Source organism: Podarcis melisellensis (assembly GCF_964234715.1).
Source record: "Podarcis melisellensis genome assembly, chromosome: 16".
Classification (NCBI taxonomy): domain Eukaryota; kingdom Metazoa; phylum Chordata; class Lepidosauria; order Squamata; family Lacertidae; genus Podarcis; species Podarcis melisellensis.
Window position 1 is genome coordinate 37,787,177 of NC_138533.1, and position 12,867 is coordinate 37,800,043.

Sequence of the window (12,867 nt, forward strand, 5' to 3'; positions counted from 1 at the left end):
CTTCCCCGGAAGTAACTGCAGCATGGAAAGGTTTCCGGCGAGGCCAAGCGGCGCGGCGCCGAAGGTTCCGCCCAAGGGGCAGCGTGGATCGGGAGAGAGGCTGGGAAGGCTTGGGTGACATTTTCTCCTACCATGAACGAAGCAGGTAAGGCAGTGAGTGTTGCGCGCTGCGGCTGGCAAATTATTATTATTAATAATAATATTAATATTATTATTGTTATCGTTGTTGTTTCGGTTTTCTAGAGTATGTCCCCAACTCTGTCATCAAAACAGCAACAAAATGAGGAGATTTCCATCAGTGGCCAAATAAATTTGTATTTTATATGTGTGTGTGTTAGATGGAAACAGAATAATATTAAATGGTTTACTGTCAGATATAAACCCATGTTGGTGTTAGCAACAACAGCCGCGCGTGAGACTGGCCACTGTTGGTACTGTAATTACCTTGTTCGTGCTTTTATGCATTTCTTTTCCTTCTGACTCCGCTTTTATCAGTTCCACAAACACACACCTGCATCTCGGGACAGCATCTGTTGAAGAGTATATAGACCACAAGAGTTCGCAAAAGCCATAATAAGTGTGTTAACCTCTATGGTGTCACAAGGCTCCCACCTCATAAATGTTATGATTCTGCACTAAATGCAGCTTCCGGATCAAGCCCGAAGGAAGCCCCATACTGTCTTTTAAACCAGATCAGCATGCTGGTCTTGCTCTCTGATCCTTTTGACTGGAGATTCTGAGGATTGAATCTGGAACCTTTTTCATAAGATTCAGGGGCTCTGCTGCATTTTACCTTCTTGTAAAATGTTGTGTTGATTATCATAGTTATTGGATCTCTTAAAAACAGCAACTGTGACTGTGGAGATTCCAAAGACAACAATTTAAACTACCATTGCAATGAATTTGTAATAACTGAAAGCACAGCTAGTTTGTGAAGTGTGAAATCAGAACCTCAGTGACTCTCCCCTTTTTCTATCCTGCCTCATATCTTCTTTTCAGAGCTGGTTGAAGCTTTTAAAACCAAGATTACACAGGAGCCAGATGTTGCCTCTGCTGTGGCAGCCATCAATGTCTTGTTGGAGTTCTTGAAGAGGGACAAAGGCACGTAAGGCAATCGGATTGGGTGGGCTGAGCTGTGGAGCTACCAGTTTGCACCTGGTTTTCCGGGAACTTTTGATTTATAGTAAAACCTGCTGCCTTCTTGCTGAGTTCAAGGTGCTGGTTTTGGTGTATAAAGCCTTAATACAGCTTGCGACCAGGATACCTGAATACCCCTTATATACCCAGTCAGCCATTGTGTTCTGCTGGTGAGAGACTCTTGCAGACGCCATCTCATCAGAAGGCTTGTTCTGCACAATGTAGGAATCAGGTATTTTAGTATTGTGGTCCCTTCCCTTTGAAATTCCCTCCCTTGAATATTAGACAGGTGACCTGCTTTTGGACAGGTATAATCAAATTACTCTAATAGTGGCTGAATTTTTGAGTGCTGTCCATGTAGAAAGACTGGGCCATTATAAAGAGATTTAGTGGTTCTTAATTGATCGGTGATGTGGTAGTGTTGTGCTGTATTATTTATGCAAATTGATTTCTTCTGGAATTAAAGATCTGACTGGGACAAACCTTATTATGCTGAACTCATATTTTGCACAATTTGTATACAGTGTCTGTTTGATAAAGTGTGGTTTGCTATGCCTAATAAAGGATATTTGATATAAGATATTAGATAGGTGCTGTCTCTGTTCAGTACCTACTGAAGACATCCTCTTTCAACAAGCTTTTTAAATGTAGTTCTTGTCCCAATGTGCATCTGTATTGGAATTGTTTTTAATATGCTTTGAATATGTCTTTCATTCTTTATCACTTGTTATTTGCTGCCCTGGGAGGAAGGGCAGGATATAAACTTAATAAATAAATAGATCCTGTAAGCTGTAAGTCTGAGCACCCCTGGACAATGCTGTCATTGGGCCTTTAGTAGCTTACTCTCTCCCTCTTTCTGTCAAGGTGAGACAATTCAAGGGTTGAGAGCAAACCTCAAACATGCAATAGAAATTCTCTCTGGTGTTGACTCTTCAGTTGCTGTCTCTTCTGGGGGAGAGCTCTTCTTAAGATTCATCAGCCTCACGTCTTTGGAGAATCCAGTAAGTTTCACTTAGATTTTCATAAAGGGTGGCAAGTGTTTGGTAGTAGTCTTCTTTACACCGTTGCTGGTTTTTAGAGGAAGGCAATACAGAGCAGGACCACAAGAGCTGCAATGAAACACGTTTACCTTGCGTTCTCAGGAACTGCCTCCCCCGTATGAACTGACCCAGACCCTGCAATCATCATTTGAGGCCCTTATTTCTGTGCCACCTTCACGAGAGGTCCAGAGGGCAGCAACACAAGAACAGGCCTTTTCTGCGGTGACTCCACATTTGTGGAATGCACTCCCTAGAGAGGCTCGCTTGGCACCTTGGTTACATATCTTTAGGAGCCAGGTGAAAACTTTCCTCTTTCCCAGACTTTTGGCTAATTGAGCAATGTTTGGCCTTTTAAACTGTGGCAGGTATTGTTTTTGTTTGTTCCTGTGTTACATATTTTTACATATATATTTTTTTACATTATTACATTGTTTTTTTTACATTTTTACATTGTAGACTGCCCTGTGATCCTTGGATGAAAGGCAGTATAGAAATTAAATAAATACATAGTTACTGCCTTACTATAATCTGGAACCAGTTTTAAATATCAGGGACCAGCACTGGAACAAATCATGTGCTGGTAACAGTGAAAGAGGACTCTGTAGCATTTGCAAAGTTTGTATATCACTCTGTGCACCTCAGAAGACTCAGAGGATGTCTTTAGCACTTTTTCTGTCTCTCTTTTATTTTATTTTTTTAAAAAAGCTAAGCCAGTCTTGTAAATAAGCCTATAGAAGTTACTAGCCTGCACCAAACAAAAAAACAGCAGAGAGCTGACGGGAGGAGAATAAACAAATCAAGTTAATAATAAATTTCTGTGCTGGTTGTAGAGGGATGATGGGCTCCTTCCTTCTTCTGCTAGCTGGCTCAGTATCTTGCATGCATGCAATTCCTTACCACCTGTGGCTACCAAGCAGTTGTTTGTAAACAAAGTTGTGCTAAGCATGATACGCAGGGCATACTCTAGTTTATTTCACTAGTTATTTTTTCTTTCTTTTTCCAACTGATATAACTATAGAAACAGTACAAATTACGTAATGCGTATCTAGACATGTAAAACATTTTACTTTGAAATTATACAGAATAAGAAACTATATTGTTGTGCTATCATGCATATAACAGTAAAGTGCTGATATGGATTATTTTTTACTGTTATGTATCTCTCAAAAATTAATCAAAGGACTTCACTGGACTATGACTAGAAGATACTCTAATTCTGTTTCTTGTGCTGCTTTTCCCAGGACTATTCCAAATGCAAAGATATCATGATTCAGCGAGGGAAGCTTTTCCTCGCTCGAACCTCTAATTCAAGGAGCAAAATTGCCGAACTTTGCCACACTTTTGTCAAAGATGGTGGGGTAAGTGAGCTTGGGTCATATTAGGGCAAAGAAATAGAGCGAAATGTCTTGTGCGTATCCCACAGATGCTCCATGTGTGTGCAGAAACTGATGCTGGGCAGAAAACATTGTATCCTATGAATCTCTGAGCTAAGCCAGGCATGGAATCATAGAATGGAAAAGACCTTGGAGGTCCTCCAGCCCTGCCTCCCACTCAGGGAGAAGCATCCACAATGCAGGATTACACCTTTGCTATATAACTAGCCAGACTAACTAACCATCCAGCCTCTGCTTTAAAACCTCCAACGAAGGAGAGAGTCCACCACCTCCTGAGGTTGTCTGTTCCACCGTCAAACAGCTCTTAATGTCAGAAAGTTCCTGCATTGCAGGGGGTTGGACTAGATGTTCTTTGGGGTCCCTTCCAACTCTTCGATAATATGATTCTGTGACAGTGGCTATTCACAGGGTTGGCGCCAGGGGCTGGGCATTTGCCAGGGCCCCATGGCCAGAAGAGGATCTACTCCCCTAGCATAAGCTGTTTTGTCACAGAGCCCATTCCCAAGTTTTGCATCCATGGCTGATGGCCGTCTGTCCTGGATGCTTTAGTTGAGATTCCTACGTTTCAGAGGGTTGGACTAGATGACCCTTGGATCCCTTCCAACCTCATGGGTGTTAATATAGCCTGGACAGAATCTCGAGTGGATTTCCGTGGCACGCAATGAACTGAAGAATCCTGTGCCTTGCCTCCGCAGAGAATCTTAACTCACGCTTACTCCAAAGTGGTCCTGCGAGTGTTAGAAGCCGCTGTGGAAGCAAAGAAACGTTTCAGTGTCTACATCACTGAATCGCAGCCTGATCAAGCAGGGCAAGTAGATGGGACTTCTCTTTTCTTTATGTTAGGGGCACGAGGCTCTGTGCAAACAGAGGAAGCCATTTGCTGTCTGTCTTTATCTGGAAAGGTTTACCCCCCTGCGAATTTAGGGGGCAGTCTTCTGCACACTGAACTTGGAAGTAGCACGCAGCAGATCAGTCTGCAAATTCAGCAGCTGGTAAATCACTTTGATTTAAGAGCAGCCCAAGAACCAATAGGTTTTGGTGAATGGATTTGCCCACTTTTTTTAGGTTGGGCTTTTGCCACATGTCCCATGTTTTAAATTCCTCTTTCCTCCCAGGAAATCAGAATAGTATACAAGGTTTTATTTCCTCCACTCCCCAGAATTTTCTGCCCACAGCCACCATGTGAGGTAAGGTAGGCTGAGAGATGGTGATTGGGTCAAAGACCTCACAGTGAGCCACATGGTGAGTGGAGATTTGAACCCGGGCCTCTGTGATTACAGTCCAACACTCTACCGTAGTCTTCCCCAACGTGGTGCCCTCCAGGTGTTGGACTAAACTCTGATCATTCCTAGCAATTGGAGGCTGATGGAAGTTGGAGTCCTACAACATCTAGGAGAACCACCTTGGGAAAGCCTGCTCTAACCACTACACAGCTCTGCCTCTCTTCCCCTTAGTGTTCTGCATGAACCAGAGGAGTGTGTGGAGAAGAGCAACCTTGCTTCATGCCGGGCTACAGTGAAGGGAAGAACTAGTGGCAAAACAGCTAGAGGGCTTGAGGGAGGAGTCTGTTTCACTTTGTGGAAAGGTTTCTCTGCAAATCTCAAAAGACTTGTGGAAGGAGATGTCACCATTGGTGACCAGGGGAATCAATTTGTGGAGCTCCATAGTTTTCTTAATCTCCAGTGGCACAATGTGAAGCATGTCACTTAGAAATACAGTGGTACCTCGGGTTACATACGCTTCAGGTTACAGACTCCACTAACCCAGAAAAAGTGCTTCAGGTTAAGAACTTTGCTTCAGGATGAGAACCGAAATTGTGCTCTGGCGGTGCAGTGGCAGCAGGAGGCCCCATTAGCTAAAGTGGTGCTTCAGGTTAAGAACAGTTTCAGGTTAAGTATGGACCTCTGGAACGAATTAAGTACTTAACCCAAGGTACCACTATAAATCCCTCAGAGCTCATTGGGACCTGCTCTCTGTTAAATTTGTTTAGACCTGATTTCTTGAAACAACATCCTCAGTGCAAAAGGAGGGGTAGGAGTTGCTGATGATGAGAAGAAAAAACAATTCTATACCAGGAGCTAATTATATATATATATATATATATATATATATATATATATATATATATATATGCTTTCGTAGATTTTCACGGGTACAGGAATGCAGGTTTTGGTGTCCTCGGGTGTCTTCCCGTGTAAAAGTTGGGGTGTCTATGCGACGTTTCGACGAGGTCTCACTCGTCATCTTCAGGCTGGTGCTTTCGGCTTCTTGTTACTGGAACAGAGCAGGATCTCAGTGTTTTAGTTCCTATAAATACTGTTGAGGGGGTGTGGTGTATAGCCTCCAATGTTCTGGGCAGAGAGGAAGTTCCCAGGCTAGTGTGCCTTTTCTTCTTTTGTTCCTTAATTACTTGAGGGATATCTTGAGTGATTTCTTGAGTGATATCCTGAGTACCACTTAGGTGGGTCATTAGGTGTGGATTAGTTGCTAAAGTCTTTGTGTCTTGACCTCTTGAACTTTGTGAAGAGTTTTTCTGAGAAGATGGCTGTACTGCACTTAGTTGTGCTCTGGCTTGGCTTCGTGTATAGGGGCGAGCTGTGGTTTTGTGGCCTGTGTCAGCCAGATCTGTGTAGGGATTGCAGGGGGGTGCAGCATCCGGAGGTGCCACCATGGTTTGGCTACTGGATGGTGTCTGTAATTTATCTGTGGAGAGGGTCTGGGTTTGGGTCTGGTGTGGTTGATTGGTGATGGCGTTCTGTGTGCCTCTGGATCTGGTGTCAGTTTTTGTGGGGAGGGCTAATTTCCAGATGTCTGGCAAGCGGGATGTGTCGTCACGCTTGTTCATGTTGTGAGGGTGTTTCTCTATCTCGATGGCTTCCATGATTATTCTCTTGTGGTGATGTTCCATGTTAAAGAGCAATTTGGAATCTGCAAAATTAATTTCGTGTCCTGTTTCTTTCATGTGTTGGAAAAGAGAGGAAGTTTTTTCTTCTTTTTTGACGGCATTCTTGTGTTCTGCGATACGTGCATTTATTCGTCTGTTTGTTTGTCCAATGTACGTGGCTGGGCAGACTTTCCTTATATCAAGGGCACTACAGATAAAATTAGCAAAATCCTCCATAAACACAATATCAAAACAGCCTTTTGCACCAACCAAAAAATAGCCAATATCCTCAGAAACCCCAAGGATAAAATCCAGTTGGAAAACCAAGGGGTCTATGAAATACCCTGCAAAGTCTGCCCAGCCACGTACATTGGACAAACAAACAGACGAATAAATGCACGTATCGCAGAACACAAGAATGCCGTCAAAAAAGAAGAAAAAACTTCCTCTCTTTTCCAACACATGAAAGAAACAGGACACGAAATTAATTTTGCAGATTCCAAATTGCTCTTTAACATGGAACATCACCACAAGAGAATAATCATGGAAGCCATCGAGATAGAGAAACACCCTCACAACATGAACAAGCGTGACGACACATCCCGCTTGCCAGACATCTGGAAATTAGCCCTCCCCACAAAAACTGACACCAGATCCAGAGGCACACAGAACGCCATCACCAATCAACCACACCAGACCCAAACCCAGACCCTCTCCACAGATAAATTACAGACACCATCCAGTAGCCAAACCATGGTGGCACCTCCGGATGCTGCACCCCCCTGCAATCCCTACACAGATCTGGCTGACACAGGCCACAAAACCACAGCTCGCCCCTATACACGAAGCCAAGCCAGAGCACAACTAAGTGCAGTACAGCCATCTTCTCAGAAAAACTCTTCACAAAGTTCAAGAGGTCAAGACACAAAGACTTTAGCAACTAATCCACACCTAATGACCCACCTAAGTGGTACTCAGGATATCACTCAAGATATCCCTCAAGTAATTAAGGAACAAAAGAAGAAAAGGCACACTAGCCTGGGAACTTCCTCTCTGCCCAGAACATTGGAGGCTATACACCACACCCCCTCAACAGTATTTATAGGAACTAAAACACTGAGATCCTGCTCTGTTCCAGTAACAAGAAGCCGAAAGCACCAGCCTGAAGATGACGAGTGAGACCTCGTCGAAACGTCGCATAGACACCCCAACTTTTACACGGGAAGACACCCGAGGACACCAAAACCTGCATATATATATATATATATATATATATTCTGTTAATTTTTAGAACACAGTTTTGAACAAAAAACTATTAATTTTAAAAACCTATGAACAATTACACAGGCAGAAGATGGCAAAGGCACTCAGTCAACTTGGCATTCCTGTGACCATCATCCTGGATGCTGCCGTTGGGTAAGTCTGTGTGGCTGGTGCTGCAGCTGGGCTTTTGAAGGGCAGTTGGACATAGTGACCTGCTGTGAGGGCTGCAGAGGAAGAGAACCTGCTTCATCCTGGTGTTTAAAGGGCTGGTTCTTGCACTAGTAAGCCAAGGTTGTTAGCTGTAGCGCAGTACGAGAGCGTTTGCCTTGGGTGCAGAAGGTCCAAGGTTCAGTCCCCAGAGATTCCAGGTGGGGGTTGGAGAGAGCCCTGCTTGAAACCCTGGAGAGCTGCTGCCAGTCTGTGTAGACAGTACTGTGCTAGATGGACCACTGATGGGACTCGGTATATGGCAGCTTCCTGTGTTCCTGTGTCCCCCTCCTTTCTCTTTGGCTGTTTCACGACTAGTCTTGTGTTTCTCTCCCAAGTGTAAAACAATTGGCAAGGGGAGGGTAATAATAATAATAATAATAAATTTTATTTATATCCCGCCCTCCCCAGCCGAAACCGGGCTCAGGGCAGCTAACAACAATAAAATAGTACAACATACCAAAATCATTCATTATAAAATTAACTCAAATCAAACTAATGGCAGCCACTGGGCCAGAGCTTTGCGAAGATTGCCAAAGGAGGGGGTCAGACTGTGCCCTGGCCAAAGGCCTGGTGGAACATCTCTGTCTTGCAGGCCCTGCGGAAAGATGTCAAGTCCCACAGGGGCCTAGTCTCTTGTGACAAGAGCGTTCCACCAGATTGGAGCCACAGCCGAAAAAGCCCTGGCTCTAGTTGAGGCCAGCCTAACCTCTCTGTGGCCTGGGACCTCCAAGATGTTTTTGTTTGAAGATCGTAAGTTCCTCCGTGGGACATACCAGGAGAGGCGGTCCCGTAGGTACGAGGGTCCTAGGCTGTATAGGGCTTTAAAGGTTAAAACCAGCACCTTAAACCTGACCCTGTACTCCATCGGGAGCCAGTGCAGCTGGTATAGCACCGGGTGAATGTGATCTCGCAGTGAGGACCCCGTAATGTATAGCTGAAAGCGTAACAGGAGTGGCTCTGTGCATCACAATGGCCCCACCCCAAATAACTCCTTGGATGGGACAGGAATTGAGTTGTTTTTATTCCTTCTGAACAGCTACATCATGGAGAAAGTGGACCTGGTGATAGTTGGCGCTGAAGGAGTGGTAGAAAATGGAGGAATTATTAACAAGGTAAAGTGCGCGTCTGCCCAGGTTTTTCGTGGCTCCCTAAACACAGTTTGGGAGATAGTTGTTTTTCCAGAGCTGTCCTGCTAGATCTGAACAAAAGTCCTGTCTTCTCCAACGTCCTGCTTTCTTCCATTGGTTAGCCAGATTATTTAAGGAAGAAACTCGGGAACAGCAGAAGAAAGTGTTTGTTGTTCCCTAGTTTTTTCCCTCCAACACACACGAAAAAAAGACTTTAAAAATCCTAGTCAGTGATTCCATCCCCTCTCTCTCTTCCCAACTGTCCCAAATAAAAGTTAGAATTCTGCAGCCTGTATATATTGTTCAAAATAAATAAGCAGCATTGCCTATTTACTTATATGGGGCATAATTGTACATAATATATTCTAATTTTGCTAGTCAAGGGGAGTGACATAAAACTACATAGAGCAGAAGTGTTGACCAGTGGAAAACTTGTTTAGCTGCTCCTCTGTCATCTGAGCAGAAACCATGTATGTTCCTTCTGAGTGGAAACTGCGTTCTTTACAACCATAAGGGCCAGAAAATAGTTTTTTAAAGTAAAATAGAATAGAAAGCTAGAATGTGGACCCACACACCCATGTACATACGAATGTTCTGGCTTCTGTGGAATCCTATCATACATGCATAGCATAAGGCTTGCTTATATGTGAACATACCCTTTTTCTCACAGGTTTTGAGACCTGAATCAAGGGAGTTGGTTATTTTTCTTGCAGGTATAATACAGGATACAGTTAAGCGCTTTGAAGTTCCACTGATTTTCAGTGAGAGAGGGAAACATGTACTTTATATAGCGCAAACCTAGGCATGTCAACTTAGGAGGAAATCCCTTTATTTCACAGTAGCTTAGTAGGTATGAAATTGTAGCTTAGTTACGTGGGAACCTGATTAAACTCATTGGGGTTTTCTTCTGAGTAGACATGTATATAGGACTGCACTGTAAATCTCTCCAACAAGACTTCTCTCCAACAAGACTTCACTGTGCTCGGCTTTGACAGAATCTTACCCTTGGGGTTTATTTTGTATCATAAAGCAAGGGCTGTTTGGTTCCTCATCATAACCTAAGAACATTTCTCTCTCCCCCCCCCCCCCATGGCCTTTTCAGATTGGCACAAATCAAATGGCTGTGTGCGCCAAAGCTCAGAACAAGCCCTTCTACGTGGTGGCAGAGAGCTTCAAGTTTGTGAGACTCTTCCCTCTGAACCAACAGGATGTCCCAGATAAATTTAAGGTAAAGCGAAACTAACTTTGCTTCCTGGTTATCTGCATTCAAAACTCTGTAGCCTGCAATGGGGTGGAAACCTCTGAGGAATTTAATGTCCCATCTTGGAAGTAAACCAGTATAAGGGGCAGCCACCCAGGGATTTGGGGCACTGAGGTGCATTTGTCGCCTTCATTATCAACTTCCAGAATGAATTTGGAAACATTAATGTTTACTCAGGCATTTAGGGACTGAAGAATCCTGTTCCTGGCAACCCTGTAGTGTCAGATGAAGTGTTGTTTTTAATGGTCACTGCTTTTCGATGTTTTTAATTGTAATAGTTTTCTAATTTTAGCTGCTTTGTTTTTGAATTGTGGGTGGGTGTGCCACCCTGGATTAATTCAGGAGGAAGGGCAGGATGTGCATTCAATGGAGAAATAAATGGTGGGTGGGTGACACCCAGTTCTTGTCTCGCCCTGGCATCTGAATTGGGTGAAGCTGTGCAAGACTTGCCTATTTTTGGCAGTTTTTTTGAGGAGCCACTGATTTCGGCCAGTTAATAATTTTAATTCAGTGAATGGTGGTACATGTTTCTAATAGATTTATCTGTTTTATATCTCTTTATCTGTTTGCTTTGTTGTAAACTGCCCTGTAACTTGTGGAAAGGGCAATATATAAGTTGTCAACTGAGCAAAACCCCACCTTTTATTAAAACCCATACTGTAGCTCAAGCTGAGGAGAGTTCTTTCAGCTATTTATTTCAAGCACTTTCCCCCACATTCTTCAGCCAAAATAGGCTCCCAGAGTAGCCTACAAATGCTTACCAGTAAGACAGTCCCTGCCCTCATGCTTACAATCTAAAAGAATGACATAAAAGGAAAAGGGTTTGTGGGAAGCAGAAGGAAATCAAGCTCAGGCATTAGATCTTAGTTACCCAGTTCCTCAGGTCGCAATTCAGCAAGGGACAGAGCTGGATCCAAGCGCAGGGGAAGGGCTGCTTCATCCTCTTCCACTTGTGGTGTCGACAGCAGTGAGCTAGATGGGTCTGACTTGGTGTAAGGTAGCATCCCATCGTCAGCCTGCGTTCAGACTATGCAGCCTGGGCATATGTGTGTTGAATGTTACACATGTACAGAATACACATGTAACAGGACCCAAACCAACGGGCTCAAATGGCAAGGAAAAGGATTTAAGCAAAATGTCAGGAGGACCTTCTTGATGGACCACTCTGTTAGACAGTGGAACAGGCTGCCTCAGTCTGAATCAGTCTATTATTATTATTATTATTATTATTATTATTATTATTATTATTAATTAATAAACATTATTATTATTATTAATGTTTATTTATACCCCGCCCTCCCCAGCCAAGGCCGGGCTCAGAGTGACTAACAAGAAATAATAAAAACAAGTTGAATGAATACAACTTAAAAACAATATTAATACAACATTAAAATATTGAAACATTAAAATATTAAAATGCAGCCTCATCACAGGAGGAGAAAGGAAAAAGGAAAAAGAGGGGGTGGGAATCAAATCAAATACTAATCCTTCTGTCTTAGTATTGTCTGCAAAACTGTGATCCAGCATTGCAGGCAGGCAACACTCTCAGCCAGGAAATGAACCTGGGACCTTCTGCACGCGAAGCCAACGCTCTGCCCCCAAGCTGCCTCCCTTCCCTGCAAGGTGCGGCACTCTTGTTCATTACAGCTTTTAAAGCAGGCGCTGGGTGCCTGCCTATTAGGGACGATGTAGTAGCCAACTTTTCTGAATGGGCAGGTGATTAGACCAGATTACCTTTAGGTGCCTCTCAGCTCTGTGATCCTGTGTTCTAAGTCATGCTGCCAAACTTAGATGAAAAAAGTGTCCTTTCACAGAAAACTCACCACTTTTTCTTATTTCTTCCCCAGTACAAAGCGGACACGCTGAATCAGCGTAAGGCACTTACAGAGGAGCATCCCTGGATCGATTATACCTCCCCATCTTTGATCACTCTGCTCTTTACAGACCTTGGGGTCCTGACACCCTCTGCTGTTAGCGATGAACTGATTAAACTCTACTTGTAAAATTATCCATATCTGGCGTGCCTAAAGGTGATTGTTTCTCTACCAGCCTGTTAAAAAGGCAAACCCTGTAAGCAAGAAGATTGCTGGTGATGAATCATTGGATGGCTCAATTTGAAGAACCAAGACTCTTAAATGGGTTGTTGGCTATTTGCAGTTTAGAAGCGCTGCAGAGAGCTTGCTGGGGAGACCATGCATTAAAAAGGGACTCAAAAATAACTTAAACAAGGTTTTAATAAGAAAAACAAAAACTCCATTTACACAAAATACATCAACAAACCAGACCCAACCACCAACCCATCCCCCAGGGTAATGGGAGAGCTAGGTGCTGCTCCTTAGATACTACACCCAAATGCTGACACAACTTAATCAAATACAACTCAGCAGCACCTGCTATGTTTTACAGCTCTAAAGCTGCATCTCGTTATCTTGCTCTGGCCCCTTAAAGACATACACATTGGGTGGAACAATGATGAACCTTTACATTTAAAGAAACCATTCAACAGCAGAGCCCACAATGCAGCTTGGAAAGTTAAATTGTCAGGGACAAA

The 12,867-nt window shown here is 43.5% G+C and overlaps 1 protein-coding gene across 1 annotated transcript; it reads left to right on the forward strand.

Annotated features, from left to right (window-relative positions):
• Window positions 1-12,328, forward strand: EIF2B1 (eukaryotic translation initiation factor 2B subunit alpha). The gene is made up of 9 exons (XM_081893479.1): window positions 1-145; window positions 1,000-1,101; window positions 2,002-2,138; window positions 3,419-3,535; window positions 4,267-4,383; window positions 7,807-7,871; window positions 8,965-9,040; window positions 10,158-10,283; window positions 12,164-12,328. The coding sequence occupies exons 1-9, from the start codon at window positions 133-135 to the stop codon at window positions 12,317-12,319; spliced, it is 909 nt and encodes a 302-aa protein (XP_081749605.1). The 5' UTR covers window positions 1-132; the 3' UTR covers window positions 12,320-12,328.
• The last annotated feature ends 539 nt before the right edge of the window (window positions 12,329-12,867 follow it).

What these genes read in the sequence shown, in the direction of transcription:
- EIF2B1 (XM_081893479.1), top strand. An exon ending in CTTTTGTCAAAGATGGTGGG is followed by an intron (nt 3,536 to 4,266) that starts GTAAGTGAGCTT and finishes TTGCCTCCGCAG; the next exon opens with AGAATCTTAACTCACGCTTA. An exon ending in ATGGAGGAATTATTAACAAG is followed by an intron (nt 9,041 to 10,157) that starts GTAAAGTGCGCG and finishes TGGCCTTTTCAG; the next exon opens with ATTGGCACAAATCAAATGGC.